The 18,417-nt window shown below is 43.6% G+C and overlaps 1 protein-coding gene across 3 annotated transcripts in view; it reads left to right on the forward strand.

Moving 5' to 3' along the window:
- Positions 1-18,417, forward strand: part of ZFHX3 (zinc finger homeobox 3) — a 229,590-nt gene that overhangs the window by 179,899 nt on the left and 31,274 nt on the right. For 2 of the 3 annotated variants that reach the window (XR_006891564.1, XM_046682379.1), the window contains exon 5: positions 5,134-5,241. Coding sequence is in view for 2 of the 3 variants with exons in the window: in XM_046682379.1 (XP_046538335.1) it covers positions 5,134-5,241 (108 nt within the window). In the remaining variant the exon portion in view is untranslated. The remainder of the gene's footprint in view (positions 1-5,133; positions 5,242-18,417) is intronic. The other variant, XM_046682380.1, reaches the window with a different exon arrangement.

An 18,417-nucleotide genomic window follows, 5' to 3' on the forward strand; every position in this document is an offset into this window, starting at 1 on the left:
GCTAAATATTTCAAACCTGATTTGATTGTGGTTCATGACAGCTAATGTTTCTCAGCTCTTGAGCCTGCCGACAGACAAACGCACTTTATTTTCCCCCCACCCTCAAACATCATTCCCCCCAAAGAAAAAGGAAAGAACAATTTCATTCTTCAGGGATCCCAGATTGGTGTATTATTGAAGTAATGTGATTGCCTGAGAGCCTTGGGTAGAGACACCATGATTCTTAGGAGAATTTCCAAATTTCTCTCCCATCGAGGCTCTATGGGGGCCTTGTCAGGTTTGGGGGAAGGTTTGAATTAATCTACATTATCCTGTTAAGTTAGGAACAGAGGGACTAGTCTTAGTCATTGATTGACTCCCCTTCCTTCAAGTCTGTAAGCGATTGGTAAAATACACCCAATGGACACGGCGCTCGGCCCCAGTAGGGTGATCTGTATCGTTTTTTAGCAACTGGCAAGTTTTCTTGGGTAGCACGTTTGAAGAGTGTGTGCGGTGGTAGCGAGTGCCGACTTCATGGTGAGGGCACCTCTATCTTTGCTTCCACTGGTGCTCCTTCTACAAACCAATTTCCAGGTTCATAAAACTATTGCAAATCCCCATGGGGTTGCCAACTGGCACACGTGCCTCTTTTGGGAGCAGAGTTCACCACAGACTGGGAAATCATGCCATCACCTTCACCAACATGATAAGTAATAAGGTATGTTAAGAGAACAATTTGCGTTTGTGGTAAGGAAAACCACCTTGATTGAAGGGAAATTTCTAGGGCTGTGTTGTCATCACCCCTCAGAATCCTAAGCTGCCCTAGAAACGCTTCCCTTTTAGATTATATTTATCTGCTGAAATTTTTATACCTGAGAGCTCTGCCCTTAACCAGGAGACATGAGTGACGTGAGCAGGCTGGGTTTGGCCCAAGTGCTAGTAAGTGCCGCCTGGGAGAGGCAGTTGTAAAAAGGAGGTGGTAATGGAAATAGATTTTTTTAAAGGCATTCAGTCACTGTTTTACATGGAAGTTGGAGGCAGAGGGGACACCAGGAAGACCTTGCAGTTATTCAGAATTTGCTTCTATTTCCCTAGTCCTTTAACATGAAAATACATCCAAAGAGGAGGGTGCCCTAGATTCAGGGCTACTGTGGAGGGTGTCCATCTAAGTAGGCTCCTGCGGGGGGTTTAAAGGCGCCTTCTCTGGGGTCTTCTAAAAAATAGATATTCTGTCTGGGATGTGCTGTGCCTGCTGCCTCCTGCCAAGCACCGGCGGGGCAAAGGGAGCTGAGATGACCTCCTCCCGTAGGTGCTGGCTGCCCCTTGAGAAAGCATTCCTCGTTTCTTCTGGTTGGGTTCTGAAATATTATTAAACTGTTTGAGGAGAAGATGGTTTTGATTTGTCTGTTTCGGCCTTAAAAATGGCACAGTGGCTGTTGTATGTCTTGGTGAAGGAAAGCAACTTCATCTTCTGAGGGAAAGACAGGATTTTCCAGATAAAACCGGATCATTGGTCCACCAGGTCTTCATTTGTTCCCACCACCTGTCAGTAGCTGATATTATAGAAAAAAAAAATCCGCTTCTGTAATGACCCCAGCCAGTTGCCACTGACTTCATGGGGGAAAATGCGATCTGTGATCTGTGGGGAAAAACCCTCCCCTCCACCCTGTGTTCTATCAGCATGTGGGTATCAATTATACATTCCTAAAGGGGACGAGGGCCAGATAACCCCAGCCTGGAGCTCAGAGTGTGGACGCAGCTCTCTCTTTCGGAGCTTGGTGCCATTGTGTCCCTAGTGCCCACGTGTTCCCAGTGCAGGGAGACCAGGCCCTTCCTGTGGGTGCCTGAGGCCTGGATCTTAGTGGGGTCACTTTAGGCTTTGGGGACCAATAAAACATACCCCGCCTACAAAGCACTGTGGGCCTGAGCTGTCCAGATGAATTCATAGTTTGTATCTCTGTTTTTTAATCATTTCTCTGCCTTTATTGGTATTCAGAACTCACAGTTTTCTGGTTACTGTCAGCCTGGGCTTTCATCCATTTTAAAGAGCTATTTTTCCTCTTGCTGTTGATGATGATGGTATAAAGACAGATGGTGTAACTGCTTATGAATGTCCTATTTTATTTCCCCGGGACCAGACAGTTCACTTGAAGATGTATATTATTTCCACATGCTCAGGTTAGGCGTCCCAGACGGTGTCTGCCTCCTGCAGCTAGCTGCCCTTCCAGGCCTCGCCATGCAGAGGGCGACACCTGTACGTCAGACATGGAACTGCAGAGAAGTACCTAATTGGCTGAATGGGACCTGGTTTTTAGCTGGGGGTGAGGACAGTGATCCGGCTTGTAAAGGAAGCTGGCTTGTCCAGGAGTTTCTTAATCATTTCTTCTTCCACCAAGTATATAAAAGCCTTTTAATGAATGAGTCATAAATGACAATATTAAACCTAGGAACTCCAAAAGAAGAAGACTTGATTTTTAAATCTTAAAATAAAAGGAGAGGAAAGAAAGAGAGAGAAGCAAAATAAGTTCCTGAATTAATCTCTGTTGTCTTGTCACCTCGTTGGAACTCAGCGGCCTTCACTTTTCTGCTTGTAGTAAGACAGGGAGGGAAGAAAGCAAAGACGCAAGTAGGCGTATAGAATGAGGGCTCAGGAATAGTCACAAAGCACTGTGCAGTTTCCTTGCTCATTGCATCAATGATGTGCTGATTCTTCACACTCTCTATCTTCTGAATAGATTTGTTTGGAAAGGTTCAGAGAACTGGGGTCAATGCCAGAGTGACCAGGAGTTCTTACCTTTCTGCTTAGATGGCTGCAGCCCACATAAAGTGTAGGAGGGAGGTGCTGGCCTTGGAGATTGCCTCCCATTGGGCAAATTCCTTCCCTCCTCTGCAGAGCAGCACCTTCAGACACTGTTCATCACCACATCAGGGTGTTCTCTGTTTTGTGGGTGTCAGACTGTCTCCATCTAAGGTGATAATGTGTGTGTGTGCGCGCAGCGCATGATGGAGAGGAGAGGCCATTGAGCCACCCCTTTGCATCGTCAAATTTGATTAATGTATCAGTACTACAGATATTTTATATCACAGCATATATTGGAGCAAATGAGTATATTTTAAGAGATACTTTGCGTAGACCCAATTTAATAATATTGAGACTGAATACTAGTATCACCATTCAAAGATGGATTTTATAATTACAGTGTTGAACAATTTTATCAAAAGCTTTAAAATGTGAATTTAACATCCTTCCCGGACATAATTAAGATGGTACATATGTCATCCTGTGTAACTTGCTTGTTATAGCTCTACTAATACTTGTATATATATCTTTTCCTCTACTAAACGATGTATAGTGTTAATATGGCATTGTATATCTGATTGACTTGAAGCCATGGCTGCCTGATTTTCCTCTGTTTGAACTAAAGGTGGGGGCAGGAAGATTGGCTGTTAACTGTTCTAGGCACTGAGACAGAAAGGAGACGTAGAAATTGTATGTGGAGGCCTCTTAGTTGGAGATGAAAATAAGGAGTATCTTATTTCATCTGTGTTCCCTATGACTGCCTCATAAATCCCCTATTAGTGGTAATGAAGAAAGAATGTTCCCTGACCCCTAGTTCAGTTTTCCAGTACTTGGACTTCCATTGTGTTTTGGGGAAGAATTAGGAAAATCTGACTCTAAATAGATACTTTCTTCCTCAAGTGTTTTATAAACCTTCTGAGGTCAATTTACTTTGAATTCCTTTTACTTCCTTTGTGAGATGAAATTTAGAAGCTATTTTCTGGAGGTTTGGAGGGTATTAGTACCTTGAAATATTAAAAAGTAGAACTGAATTTGGAGGGACTTAGGTGACATTGGACAGAGCCCCAAATCCATAGCCCTAGATTGGACACTAATACGTGGTCCCAGTGAGGTCTGGTCCAGTGCTGGCCTCGGGTGACGGATGTGGACAGCCAGGCTTTCATGTCTCTATACCCAGGAAGGTGTGCTCTTCAAAAGTGTCCTAATCATTTCATCAGTAGCCTACCTTGGTTTGCCTGCCTTATTCATTCATTTAGCCCATTCTTAATGAATGTTTTGGATAATGATCCAAAGGGCCAGGAGAACAAGAGAGAAATGTCTCACTTCCTTTCCCTCATCATTTAGGATATCTTATCCCCTCTTCCCCACTTGGCCACATGGCATTTTACTTCATGATTAACCTAATGTTGCAAATGACCATTCTTCTACCTTTACTAAAGCATTGTGTGTTGACCTGGAGAGAATTTCCTTGGTCAGTTTTAAACCAATGGTGGGTAAAGAATAGAATGCCTTCAAAAGGAAAGTCTATGATTCTGTTAAAAAATTTTTTTCCCTGAAGCAGCGTCCCACATGCCACAAGTAGAAGGACCCACAACTAAAATATACAACCATGTACTGGGGGGATTTGGGAGAAAAAGCAGAAAAAAAAAAGATTGGCAACAGTTGTTAGCTCAGGTGCCAGTCTTTAAAAAAAAAAAAAAATTCCCCCTTTCTCTACAAATCTAACTTCTTGCCACTGATGCTTGATGTGCTCACGGATGTCATTTGTTTTCTAGAACTCTTCATATTGATGAAATCATATCACTGATATTCTTTGACTCTTAGAATATGCCTGACTATAAAAAGAACTCCTGCCATGTTCTGGCACATGCACAGGCACTGCAAGGCCTATGAGGGGTCAGTGATTGGGTTTAGTCTAATTCGATGCCAGGACACGCTGGGGTTGGAGCTAGGCAAAAAGCAAACATGTGGGTCTTCTTTTGCATTTTGAAGTATAAAAGACTTGCCTGCAACTTTAGGAATTCAGCTGGAGTTATTTCTTCAGCAGAATTGGCTTTTCAATAAGAAGAACTCAAATGAGGCATTCGGCATCCATCTGGAAATACCTAATGGCCACATGTCTAGAGCAAGTCATAAGCTCATACCAACAAGAAGGGAAGGAAAGTCCCCACTGCTTACCCAGACCTCGGCATATCCATAGTGCAGTCAGCCTTTCAGGGGCCACTGGGAGGAGAAGAGGGATAGTCATTGGTGTCTGTGTTTTATGGTTGGCAGTTCTTTGGAATTAGGAGCCAAGAGTCCTTTATCTTCTGTCTAGTTTTAATCATTGACATTTTGTTTTTCTTCTATTTCAGAAGAAGCCATTGAAGATGGTGAAGGGCCCAGTGAAACAGCTGCTGATCCAGAGGAGGTTGCTAAAGACCAAGAGAGTGGAGGCGAGAAGGACCAGAGCAAGTGGACAGGTAGTGTGTGTGGCTGCCCTCGAGCTCCTGAGGTTTCTCCCCTGGAAGACTGGGGCTAAAAGTCAGAGAGCAGACGCATCCTTAATCTACCCAGAAAAGCCATGTTGGCTCTGCGGGTGGGAGAGGGATTTTGTTTTGCTTTTGCTTTATTGAGTGGTCATCTTCATTCTCCTTCTATAATGTTATACTAAGGAATTTAAAAAGTTTTTTAAATGGCCCAAAAGCCAGCTTGTTTATTGAGTATCCAGGTGTCTGGCTCTGTGTTAGGAACGTCTGTGTTTTTGAGGTTGCATTTCTTCAGCAGCTCTTCCCCGTTGTTGTTTTGCCCTTGATGTGATCCTTCCTCCGCTGAAGTCCAGTCGCCTGTCTCACCTACTCCCAGGCCCAGCACGGGGATCTGCCTTGTGGAACTTGACTGGGATCATCCCTGAATCTCTAAGGAGTCAGCAGTGAAGTGGGGGCTTCATCTTGCATTTGGGGGCCCGAGCAGCCTCTGCCTATTCCTGGTGTCCTACCTTGCCTCCAGGGCGAGCACCCACACCCTGAAATGCACCCAAGGGGAGGCAGGTGGTGCAGCCAGGCAAGAGGATGTCTTAGCAAAAGCAGACGAAATTGAAGAAGTCAGGAAAGGAAGTGCTATTTCTGGAAAAGCTGGTGTTGAGAGGGAGGAAGCAGCCATCTCTTGTGATGATAAGATTTCTGTATTGAGGAAAAGAAGAGCTGAGACTAGGAAGAAAAGCTTAGGTTTTTCTGAGGAGGAGCAAAGTCTTTTCTAGGAATGCTTATCGGGACAGCTAAGTCTCCCAGAAACCACCATAATAATTAGAGGAAATGACATGACAAGCAACAGAAATTATTTTATTTGGTCAACCTATTGTTACTGCCTTCCATTATTAATATTGTAATACTTTGATTTTTTTGAGAAAATATTTACCTTCTGGAGTCTGTATTGGTTGGGCCTTTGTTACTTTTCCAGGCACGACTGTTCTTAAATCATGGTCAGTGTTGGCCTTCAGTATTTAAACAATATACAGAATCTTGGAGAGAGGCCAGAGGAGAGCAATGAAAATGACTGAAGGCTGAGAAATATTACCTCTGAGAAGAGCTTGAAGAAATTGGGGCTATTCGGCCTGGAAAATAGAAATTTGAGAGGTAGCATAACAGCTTCCAAATACCGGGAGGGATCCGGCAGAGTAGGCCCTGTGCCCCTGTTCTGTTTCCTGGAGACAAGGACAGGGCGTGACTGCAGCTAAGCAAATGGACGGGCACGCCAGGTGGATTTTACTGTCCTTGCTGCTTATCGTCTGTCCCCTTTCCACCTGGGATCTGTGGCGTCCAGAGGCCTGTGCTCGAGAGAATGCTGAGGGATAGGGCCAAGCCCCCTAGGAAGATTCGGAAGGTGGGACCAGGGAGTAGGGATTGACAGTCTGTGCTCAAAGGCCCTGAGTGTGGGGAGAGGATCATCCTGTGTTGCCTTGCATGGACCAAGATCCCAGTTTGTGCTGTAATTTTAAGGTGAGATCTAAACAAACTTTGCAGATAGCAATTAAACATACCTGCCCAGAGGAGGTGAACTAGGGAAGAGGATTTCACAAACAGAGTTTGAAGACTGAGTAACCGTCCAGACCATCTATCCTTTGTTTTCATGGTTTGGGTGCGTGGTTTCTAAGCCTGGCTCTGCCATTTTCTAGCTGTGTGGCCTTGCTCAAGGCACCTTAGCCTTTCTGTGCTTCTGTTTCCTCTAGTGGGATGAGGATTAAAAACAGTACCGACTTCCACAGGAGCACTGTGAGGATTGTTTGAATATGGGAAGTTTAGAACAGTGCCTGGCGTACAGTAAGCTCTTTATCAGGAGGGGTTTTGTTTTTTGTTTTGTTTTTAGTTTAGTTAAATAAGATGAGGAAAACTAGTGGCAGTCTCTCTTCAGGTTCTCCCATGAGTGTGAAACTGTTGCCAGGCAGCATGTGGCTTTTGGGAATTTGAGAAGCTGAGGGGGAACAACACACAAGGATTTAGTGAGATCATGCAAATGATATTTGGTGCATATGCTCCCCGCATCCTGTGTGCTAAGGACACTAAGAAAAAAAACAAAAAGCCACCATTTGCAAAGCTCCTACTGTGTGCCAAGGCCTGTGCCGGGCACTTTGTGCTTCTCTAATCCCTACACCTGTTCAGGGTAAGCTCTGTTAAGGGCAGTTCAATGAACTCTCATGCAGTGTTTATAATTCAGTGGTAGTGAGTTTTCTCAGTGCAAGTGGACACGCTAGGCCTTCAGGAGCCTACTGAAAGACTTAAAATGAGCACCATAGAAATGAATGTCTTTAATAAGACTCTACTTTCTCATTCATTCATTCCAGCAACAGGCCATATTTAATCTTTATCTCCAAAAGACAGAGATGAGACAGACAGAGACAGAATGGATGAATAACTCAGAGGTGCACCTTGCCAGTTGCACGGTAGTAAAGAGAGAAGGGAAAATTCTTTTCTGACTCCTTCAAATGATCCTCTTTTGACCTGAAGCATAATTTTGTCTGTATCATCTGAGTGTGTAATGACAGGCTTTATTAAGGTACTTGGGCTGATTTGATCTTGGAATCGATACAGGTGCCAGCAACCTCTTCCAAGCTTTCTTTGGGATCCTTAGTATTTTATAAAAAATATCTGCCTTTGTTCCATTTATTCCCGAAATTGAGCTGTTCCTGTCTGATTAAATGTGATGGGGAGTGCTTCCTCCCAGCAAGTAAATAAATAGTGATTTCACAATTTGTACTGTTGATTAATGGCTGCTCATGATGCAGATTAATAATATTTCAAATGGGCCTGGATAATTGGCATTTTCTCAGCTATTGATTATGTAGTTTGGGGGTTTGTACAGGAGTGGATAATCTTTACTAAAAATTCTTAATTATTTTTACATTGGAATGGGACTCCTGATTTCCTTTTTGGTGTCCATTGGTAACCCTCTCTGGGCTTCTTTTATTTAGATTCAGGTATTTTACCTTGAGTGGCAGCAAGACAAGTAAGATAGTGATTTGACCACGGTAGCATCAATCCCACAGTCAGTGGCGGGGCACCAGGCACAGTTCCACTGATCACAAGTTCTGTGAGAGTATGGCCTTGCCTTCAGGGAATGTCACACTCTACTGGGGATTTCAGTAATGCCCACAGTCATCAGAACACTATTACTATAGATCAGTGCTATGCCCTGGAACTTTCTGTGCTGATAGAAATGTTCTGCATCTATGCTGTAGAGCATATGAAAAGGTTAAGCACTTGAAATGTGTCTAGTACCACTGAGGAGCTGAATTTTAAATTTTATTTAATGTTAATGAATTTAAATTGAGCTAGCCACGTGTGGCTAGTGGCTACCATACTGGACAATGCAGCTGACGATATTCAAAAGGAGCAAAACTAACCCTGAAAGAATGCATTATAGATATAATAACTTTCCAGTTATTATAGAGGCTACATTAAGCTCTGACTCTGTGCCCGGCACCCATCTAGTGTGTCACACCTGTCCTTCCCAATAGGCATGCTATGAATGGCTTACAGGTGCACAGGTATTGATCCCTGCAGCCTTTGGGTTGGCCAGGTGGGGCTGGGGGCTGCTGAGGCCAGGGTCAACTGCAACTTCATCTATTTATAGTAATGTACCGTCATTTTCTGTGTGTGCCATGATGTGAAAAGGAGTTGGGAAGCACTGCTTTATACACATGATTTTATTGGATTCTCACCCCCACTCTATGAAATGATATTGTAAGTAACCACCTCCCTCCCCTGCAATTTTGCAGATAAGTAAACTGAGCCCTGGAGAGCTCAGGCAAGTTGCCAAAAGTCGTGTGGACAGGTTCAGAATTGCATACTGGCTGTGCGACTAACCCTGAGGGCAGAGCCCAAGCTCTTACCAGTATGCTATACCACCTCTCCGAGATTGGAATTTTTCAGTCCAATCTAGTTTTCATCTGCCTTCCACGTATGGGGAGTAGCACTCTCCTCAAGTTGTATGGTGGTAACAGTAACACGACAGCCACCTGTATGTTTAAAATGAGTGGGATTGTCAGCTATGAATATGCTTTGTAGTAAGTCAGCCTCGTGCTCAGTCTGAAAGCATGTTGGTGAAGTGGAAAGACCTCTCTAGATTAGGAGTCAGGAAGCTCACCAGTTAGCGAATGACCTTGGTTAAGGGACTTGGCCTCTTGGAGCCTTAGATGCCTCATCTGTAAAATGTGGTCAAGTGACACCCATCAGCCCCAGCTACCTAGGGTTCCATGATGGCAAGTGGTGGCACACGTACAAGCCCTTGGTAGACACTGTGGGGTCACATCTACTCAAGGCAAGTGTGAATCACTCTGTGGGCCAACAGAGGGTGAAGACAGTTCTTTGAAGCAAAGCCTCTTCCCTAATGCACAGCTATTTCTGCCATCCAACTTTGTGGTTTTCTTTTTTGAGATGTGAAAGTGATCCCTTGTTCTCTTTTAGCATTGTAGATTTGAAAGTGTGTGTTCTAGATTAAAGAGCCCCCAGTGTTAGCAACTGAACAATAATTAATGCAGTGATTATCCAATCAATCATTAATTGCTATAAATTAAGTGATATACAATTAATGTGATGCTTTATCACCAATAATTAGGGGAAAAATTGAACTCCTGGCAAAGAATCATAGCAAGATGGTATTTAAATCCTGTAGCCACCATGGTTTCCAGCCACAGAGCACTGAGCTGGGTCTAGTTAAGCAAATTTCAGACAAGATGACTAGGGGTATTGGAGCTTTAAAAAACAGAAAAAATGGGACAGTAGCCCAACTTAAAATGACAACATGATAATGCTTCAGAAATCACTAACTGATGTCCACATTTATATTTTTGTAAAATTTTGAATTAGAATTGTAGTTTGAGTGTTGTTTTTCTAGGGGAATGGCCTGAAGGGATTTCATTTTATTAATTTTTTTTAAATCCATGATGCTCACCTAATACAGAGCAATTAGTGCAGTGGAGCGTCCCTGATTTGAATCTATGGAAGACTGCTATTAAAGGAGGTATTAATGGGCTAGCGAGGTCTGGGCAACTGTTAGGGAAAAGTATGTTTATGGAATATGGTGCTGCCAGGCATGATTTCAATCAGATTTGACATGTTTAACATAAATGTATAGTATATGGCTCTTGCTGCGTATGAATAATTCCTACAGACCCACTACCTTTCTAATTATTGAGGTTGAAAAAAAGCAGGTCAGGCACATCCTGGTGGAAATCTATTACGAGCCCTCCCTTTATTCTCCCTGTTGTTTACAGCTTTGTGTAAACAGGGATGCCACTGTATGGGGAACTTAGTGCGTGAAATGTAATCTGTGACAGAGAAGTGAAAGGGGGAAAAAATGCTTTTAAAAAAAAAAAAAAAATTGAGTCCATAAAGACAAAAGAAGGTATGTGCTGAGAGGAAGCATTATGTGTTAGGAGAAGCACTGGGCTTTCCGTAGGCTGCGTGATCTTAGGTCTCTGGACCTCAGTTTCAAAATGTAAAAAATGGCACGTTGAACTCAGTGGGTTCTTGCAGTTCTGCAACTCCTTAAAAATAGAATTGGAGGAGGAACAGTTGTACAGTAGTGTAGAATCTTGGAGGATATTAATTTCTAAAGTCAGAATGCTGGTAACTTTGAAGGATTTCCCTAGTCTATGGCTAGTTGAGATAGCGTGGATCAGGAGCCTGGATAAAGAGCTCAGATAGGCCTCTTAGACTTTTTCCATGAAGGTCGGACAGTACCAAGTCCGCCTTTCTTGGTGGGACATCAGAGCATCACATTCTCTCACCTAGTCCTGTGTTACTGGGACCCATCCCATTGTGTTGTCAGAGCTTAGTGTGATGAGGACATCATGGAGAGATCCTTAGAGACTCACATGGGTAACTGTGAGTGGCTACCCATATCCCAGCCTTGTTGGCTGGAAACCAGGCCATTCACCACTGCCACACCTCTACAAAAATCAATTTGGCCTAATTCTGTGTCCTTCCAGTAGTTGGTTCCATTTCTTCACCTCACGCAAAGGTAGATTTGTCTTTGCAGTAGGGTGTGTTGGGGGGAATGCTGGGAGCCTGGCTGGTATGGCCACTTTGTGGTTCACATTCTTGCCAGCAGAAACTGTTTTTGGTTTTACGTTTTCACACACAGATTGGAATTGTGTGGCTATGTCAGCTTTTCCAGAGCCCACCTCTGCTCCCTACCCTCTTTTTTTTCCCAGGCCACTTTCAGTGGAACTTGGCTGCTTAAAGTCACTGCAGGCAGAATTCTGTCTCACAATTGAAAACAAACCATTTGAACTATTTTTATGTCGGGAAGCAAAAATAGATGTAGGGTGTGGTGTATATCTGGACTCGCCTGAATTCCAGTAATTCAAAGGTCTTGGCTTTGAGAACTTATATTGTAAGTCATAGGAGAGATGGGGACCACATCAGTTGAGCAAATATTTTGTGTGCAGATATCTAAGGCAGATAGAGGATATGCAAGAAAGTAAGGAGCTCACTTTCTAGATGGGACATCATATGTAATCACATAACTATGGTATAGTGTAATGAGAATTATCATCAAGGTATGGATAAAAGGCACTGAAAGTGCAGATTAAGGAGCAAATCATTTTTCATCGTTATAGAAATACCTTATAGATTTGCATATTATTCTTGCAAAGGGGCTGTGTTAATCTTCCGTGCTTTGTTTCAGTTTAGCTTTGTGCTGATGGGAAGTACCTCTGTTATTAGAATCATGATCATGATTTAAAAAAAAATACCGTGGTGCCTTTCTCATGGGATATCAGAGCACTTTCGTTAGGCTGTCACATTCTTCCTGGGTCCGACATTATTTTGCAGATAGAGAACTAAGACTCATGGATGGGGAACTCCTGGATGTCAGATTTGTGATCAAACCCCAATTTGCCTTTGAGGTCAGGGATACAGACCCCAGATTATAAAGCTAAAGAACACGTAACACGGTAGCTTTCTCTTATCATATGAAGATTGGAGAAGACTTGAAAATCCTGTCCTTCTCTAATTGTCAAACAGAATTATCAGCTCTTTACGGTCAGGGAGATGTGGCATTCATTCATATTTTTTTGCTTTTTAATATGACTTCATTTTTTTGGAGCTTACAAATTTTAAGTTTGCAAGAGAATTGAGAGGGAGGTACAGAGATTTCTTATTTATCCCCTGCCACCACACATGCATAACATTCCCCATATCAACATCACTCACCAGAATGGTACATTTTTTACCAAGGACAAACCTACATTGACACATCATCATCATCCACAGTCTACAGTTTCGCTTAAGGTTCACTCTTGGTATTGTACATTCTGTGGTTTTGACAAAAGTATTATGACATATATCTATCATAACATACAGAGTATTTTCACTGCCCTAAAAATCCTCTGTGCTCTGCCTATTCATCTTTCCCCATCTCCACCCCACATTCATTCATTTTTGTAATCCCCAGCACCTAGCAAATGCTTAATACTGTTTGAATGTTTCATTAACAGTTGGTAAAATAGCATGACCATAAACACTTTCAAGTTATTCTACTTTCTGCTTTTTAGACATGAAACCTTTGGGTTAGTAGGATTGTTCCATGTTGATGTATAGAAAAGGCAAATTTAGGGCGTCTGTGTTTGTCCTAAAAACCAGTCCTCTCCCCTCACTCTATGGTTGTATGGCCACACATGGACCCATATTGTTTCCCAGAGATGCTTCTAAAGATGAAAACCATAGCAATGGATGTTTGAGCTCTCACTGTGGCTAGACTCTGTGGTAGGCCTCATGTGTCTGCTCTCTCACCAGCCTCACAGGAACCCTGTGAGTAGATACTGTCATCCCACTGACAGATGAGGAAACTGAAAGCTTCAGTATAGTCAGGTGAAATGCTCGAGGTCACACAGCTGGGATCTGAACCAAGGTGTGGCCAGCACTGCAAACCGCTGTGCTTTGTTACTTAGCAGGGGGCACTGATGCCTGTCGGTAAAGAGAACTTGGCTGTAGGAAAACAACACATGGAAAACATGAGTTCCTGAGGAGTCCCTAAAGGTGCACTAGAGCCACGTCCCCACCCCTTCGTTCACATCATATGTCCTAGGCCTTTGGAGCGCTGGGAGCAGACTGAGCTTGGGGATCAGGGGAGACTGAGAAAACATTGATGCAGCTATGACTCAGTGCAGGGTTTCCCTTTCTCTGTACTGTATAGAATACCAAGAGGAGACATTTCCAGTCTTCTTGGTACTTTAAAGCTACAGGGGAAAGCGGAGACTCATTCTCATTTTCCAGCTTACAAGGGCCTGAGTGATGTTTTTCTTTCCCGGGTACAGATTCTCACACTCTTGTCAGACCTGGACTAGCAAAAAAAAAAAAAAAAAAAAAAAAACCTTTGGCGGGTCATTGGGAAAGTTGATTTGTAAGGGTACCGAGAAGTTAAGTTCAGAGCTCTTGGTGTCTGTCACCATGCTGGACCAAGATTTTATGTGTTTCTTTTCACAAGTTCAGTTTCATTCTTAAACTTTAGCGTCTTAGGAAGATAGGTTTGGAATGGAGAAAAAACTGGAAGAGTATTGTTATATTCTGATCTCTGGAAGTCTGTGCTGTATTGAGGCTCAGAGACCCTAACTAACCTAATTAATATTTGATTTGATGGGGACTGGATGAGCTTCTGTTAAATAACTTTCATCTGGTTGCACAATGACCCACATTGGCCCTTGTTTTGACCTACAATTTGTACCTCTGGACTTTCTCCTCTTTCACTTCAAGGGTCTCTAAGGTCCTTCCTGCTCTGGTTTTCTCCAAGTCCATGGTTGTCACAATCCTATAATTAAGCCAGAGGGCAGAGTGATAAGTGTGGATCCCACTGTATCCCCCAACGTGACCCTGGCCGCCCATCATCATAGACACTGTGACCACAGCTGCAGATGGCATCAGTGCACAGCTCAGGTGGCTCTGCCAGGGGGAGACAGGATACTTTGGGGGAACTGACCAGAGGCCAAAGGCAGGCAGGCTGACTTGATAGATCAAAGGTCGGAATCAGATCTTGGCTCTTTTTGTCCCCAGCTCCTGGCACAAACTGGGGTCATGATGGCAGCCTGATGTCTAGAAGTTATTAAATAGACTGACAGCTGATGTTGGTCTAAATGAGGTAGTGGCTGGTGGCTCTGTTTTGACTAGTGGTTCATTCACAAACCTGATACAGAGAGAGCAAGGTATCTTAACTGAATCGTGGGATCGTCTTTTGGGAGCTCAAATCAGTGTAGTTAAGCAGCCTTATGCATATTTCAATAAGGAATTAATGCAACAGATTGATGCCTCTGATGTAGGGCTTAGTACTATTTTCTCCTCAAAGATGCAGAGCAAGTAGCAGCAGCCACTGGTCAGCATGGGCCTGCCATTCCACCTCCAGGCTGCTTACTGGGAAAGCAGAGGCTCCACAGCATGGCGTGATCTCCCATTTCCAGATTGCTGACTTTTGCACACAGGGGCTAGTGTGGATCTTTGTATCCTTCCCAGGGCTGGGGTAAAGGGGGTCTTGAGCTGGTGTGGCCTGCAGGTGCCAAGACCAGGGAAGCCAGCACTGAAAAGATGCTTCCTCCTCCTTCTGCAAAGTGGAGAGCCCATAGGTATTTGCCGTCTTTTCACAGAGGTTCTCCAGGACATGTGGAAAAGAATGAGACTTCCATAAGCAAGGCAATCTTTCATTATTCTGGATTACACTGCTAACAGAACACGTGGAGGTTATTCCTTCTGAATTTCTGGATTTGAAAATGTGTCTGCATTTGTTTTAGAGTGGGAAGATTCCCTGAGGGACAGCCTTATTTAATCTTTCACCTTTGGCCTGAGGGGGAAAACATCTAGCTTTGAGACCAAGCCTGGCTTTCGTCCGTAAGTGTAGGTGATGAGAGTATCATGTCGCCCAGAGTCATTTGAAAGCGGCCTGGCAGATGCTCTCAGGCTTGCTGAGCCCCCACGTTTAATTCTAGTCCAACCACAGAATGCTTTGGCTCTCACAGTGGTTTCCAAAGTGTGGTCCCTGGACTGTCAATATCACCTGGGAACTCACTGGAAATGCAAATTCTCTGAATCAGACCTATTCTAGGGGGTGGGGCCTGTGATCTGAGTGTTACTAGTTCCTCTAGGAGATTTCTGACTCACGCTTCAGTTTGAGAATGTTGGGGCTATGATCTCGGTGACACGCATGAAGTTTTGAGACCTGTTTCTCCTTTAACCAGATGGCCAGTCCTGAGCGTCCGATGCATGAGAGAGGTTCTGAGCTTTCCACAAGACAGGAGGTGTGCCTAGAAGAGGCAGAAGTCTTGAGTCTTGGCAGATATGATCCCAGATAGCAGGATTGGGAGTGGGAGAGAGGTTTGGTCAGAGGGACAGGGTCACAGTGAAGAGTGTTCAAGAACCTAGAAATCTTTGTTTAAACACTGGTTAAAAAGTAACGCCTGGGTGAAGAGGGTAAGTGGACCTCTCTGCACTATTCTTGCAACTTCCTGTGAATCTATAATTATTTCCAAATAAAAAGCAAAATAATAAGACCACCACCATCACCTAAGAGCTTCTGGATTTTCAAAGTGCTGACCTGTTTAGTTCATCTTGGAGTTGGAGGAGAAAAATAATTAGCCATTCCCTAGTCCCAGTGACACTGATTGGTAGTATAACTCAAATTTTCTTCAAAATCCTTTATAGAAACAGGAAGATATGTCTGAGAGGTTGATGAGACCTGTATGTCTTGCTCTACCTACCTAGGCGTAGTCTTCTGCTTTTTTGGGTAAGTGGTTGTACTTCTCGAAAATGCTTTCTAGAGATGTACAGAAGCAGCATAGCTTGCAGTTACTGAGAATGGGACTGTATTTTGAAGAGACGGTTCTTAACCTTACTGGGCTGGACTTGAACACAGATTCCACACCTTTGGGCAGAGAAAGGAGAACCCCCAGCTTTGTTTTAGCCATGGTGTGAAGACCACCCCCACTGGGTGTACCAGTGCATGCCTTTGCTTCACACAAGTTCCCTGATTCCTCTTTGAAACATCTTTAAGTGCTTGGTTGGAGGTGGAATGAGACCATGCATGTTTAAAGACCAAGCTGGCAGCAAAGCAGATTCTGTAAAGGAAGTGTTGTTCTCTGCATTAGAGGAGGAAGAGAATTCAGGCAGATCTCTGACCACTTATCAACTGCAGTAGCTCCTCAGGAGATACGAGTACAAAATCCTAGCCTGTCCTCTGGGGAATGAATTGCAAGCAAATGTGAAGAACACCTCCACTTTCAACAACAGTTGAAGATCACACATCCGGAAGCACAGATTATCCTCTGAAAACACTGTATTTCTGCTGTTTAGAGGGAATATGAGGCCTATGAGAAGCTGAGGGAGAAGGGATATGGAAAGAGCATACTACACCTTGCATTTCATTATAATTATGAACTGAATGACCATTTTCAGATCTAGTGAAGCTGCTGTGTCTAGCATGCTGGGGTAGTTATCCCATAAGTATGTGAACTTTTTTCCCTAGTCAATGGAGATAGATAAAAGGTTGCTGTAAATTTCTAGTGTAGGTGGTAAGCTGGTTTACGGAACACAAGGCGATGAGAACCTCTGGCTTACGGAAAGTAGCATGAATTAATAATCATTTAATTGGCTCCTCCATTATGTTGCTGGTTTGGGAGATGGAAGTTTAGATGGAGGGGCTGTCAGTGGTACTTTAGCTAAGAGTCTGATGGTTGAGAAGTGGGCATGGTGGCTGCCTTTGGCCTCTCCACAAGGATTAAATGTGAGGCAGCATCCCAAGCCCTCAGTGGGCTCACCTTGGGGCCCCCAAAAGGAAGAGGATAAGCACTTTTGTGAATACCACCTCCAAGTGCCAATCCACCATGAAGAGAAGGAAATGCGGAAGAAACTTTCCAGCAACATGAACAGCTCACTGCATCTCAGAATCTCCCCAGGGGAGGTCTTTGGCCAAAGGGAGGCTAGCCTGCGGCACAGGATGTCCACCATGCCAACAGTGCCATTGGTGTGTTAAGTGATGAGAAGATGGATTTTGCTCATGAAACAGAAACTAATTCTACCAGTACTTTTGGTTTTCTTGGAGGGCAAGTCGATGTCTTGGCTAACAATTAGAGAAGGCCAAAAACTGGGTACCTTAAGGTTTCAGTGCTACTTCATTTACAATTTTTCTTCAGGTTCCTTTTTCGTGAGGCGGCAACTCTGTGCCTTACATGGCTTCAGAGTTGTACAGAGCAGGTTACTAGGTGAGAAATGAGGCATGTGTTGGCATTGAGTCCATTGGTGGGTCTATGGTGTTACAAATGCAACTCTTAAGTTTTCTGTCACCAAAATTTCAAAATTGGTTGTACTTCTCGAAAGTGCTTTCTAGAGATGTACAGAAGCAGCATAGCTTGCAGTTACTGAGAATGGAGTAACTCGGATTTTGATTCGTTAGAGTTGGAACTGGGTGAGAATTCATTCTAGGAAGAGTGGTTTTATCAGCTGAAGTTACAGGGGCTCTAGGGGCTCTGTTTCTACCATCCTTGGCCATGTTATAAGCCCCCTAAATTATACTATTCTTGCCTATTCTTTAAAGTAAGTCACTTTCTACCTGAAGCTTTACTAGGCTTGTTTTAATTACTCTGTGTGCTTACAACATAATAAAACCATTTCTTGAAAATTGCACAGAAAACTTGCATGAATTCAGTTGGCTCTCTTCCCTACTCCCTCTAATTAATATGACAAGAGAGATAACTTTTAAAATTATTGTATTTAAATAATTACTGGGAAATACTTACCAGATAAATATGTTAAAAGGCTATCTGGGAGCTGATGTCTCCGTGTATAAATGATTTTTCTTTTCTTAAGGAAGCCATGCATGGACTACTGTTTCCCTTTGAACTGAAATTCTTTTGCCTAGACTAGAGGAACTTAAGAGACTAAAACGGAAAGTCAGGAATTAGGTCTGCCTCTCAGTATTTGTTCTTGTCAGTTGTAGTGGCCAACCCATCACAGTTTAAGGGGAGATGGTGGCTTTTGGCTCAGAAAGCCAACTCTTAGGGGCCAGCCCAGTGGCGCAGCGGTTAAGTTCGCACGTTTGGCTTCAGCGGCCCAGGGTTTGCCGGTTCAGATCCCAGGTGTGGACCTATGTACCACTTGTCAAGCCATGCTGTGGTAGGC

The sequence above is a fragment of the Equus quagga genome, chromosome 13 (assembly GCF_021613505.1).
Source record: "Equus quagga isolate Etosha38 chromosome 13, UCLA_HA_Equagga_1.0, whole genome shotgun sequence".
NCBI classification, from domain to species: domain Eukaryota; kingdom Metazoa; phylum Chordata; class Mammalia; order Perissodactyla; family Equidae; genus Equus; species Equus quagga.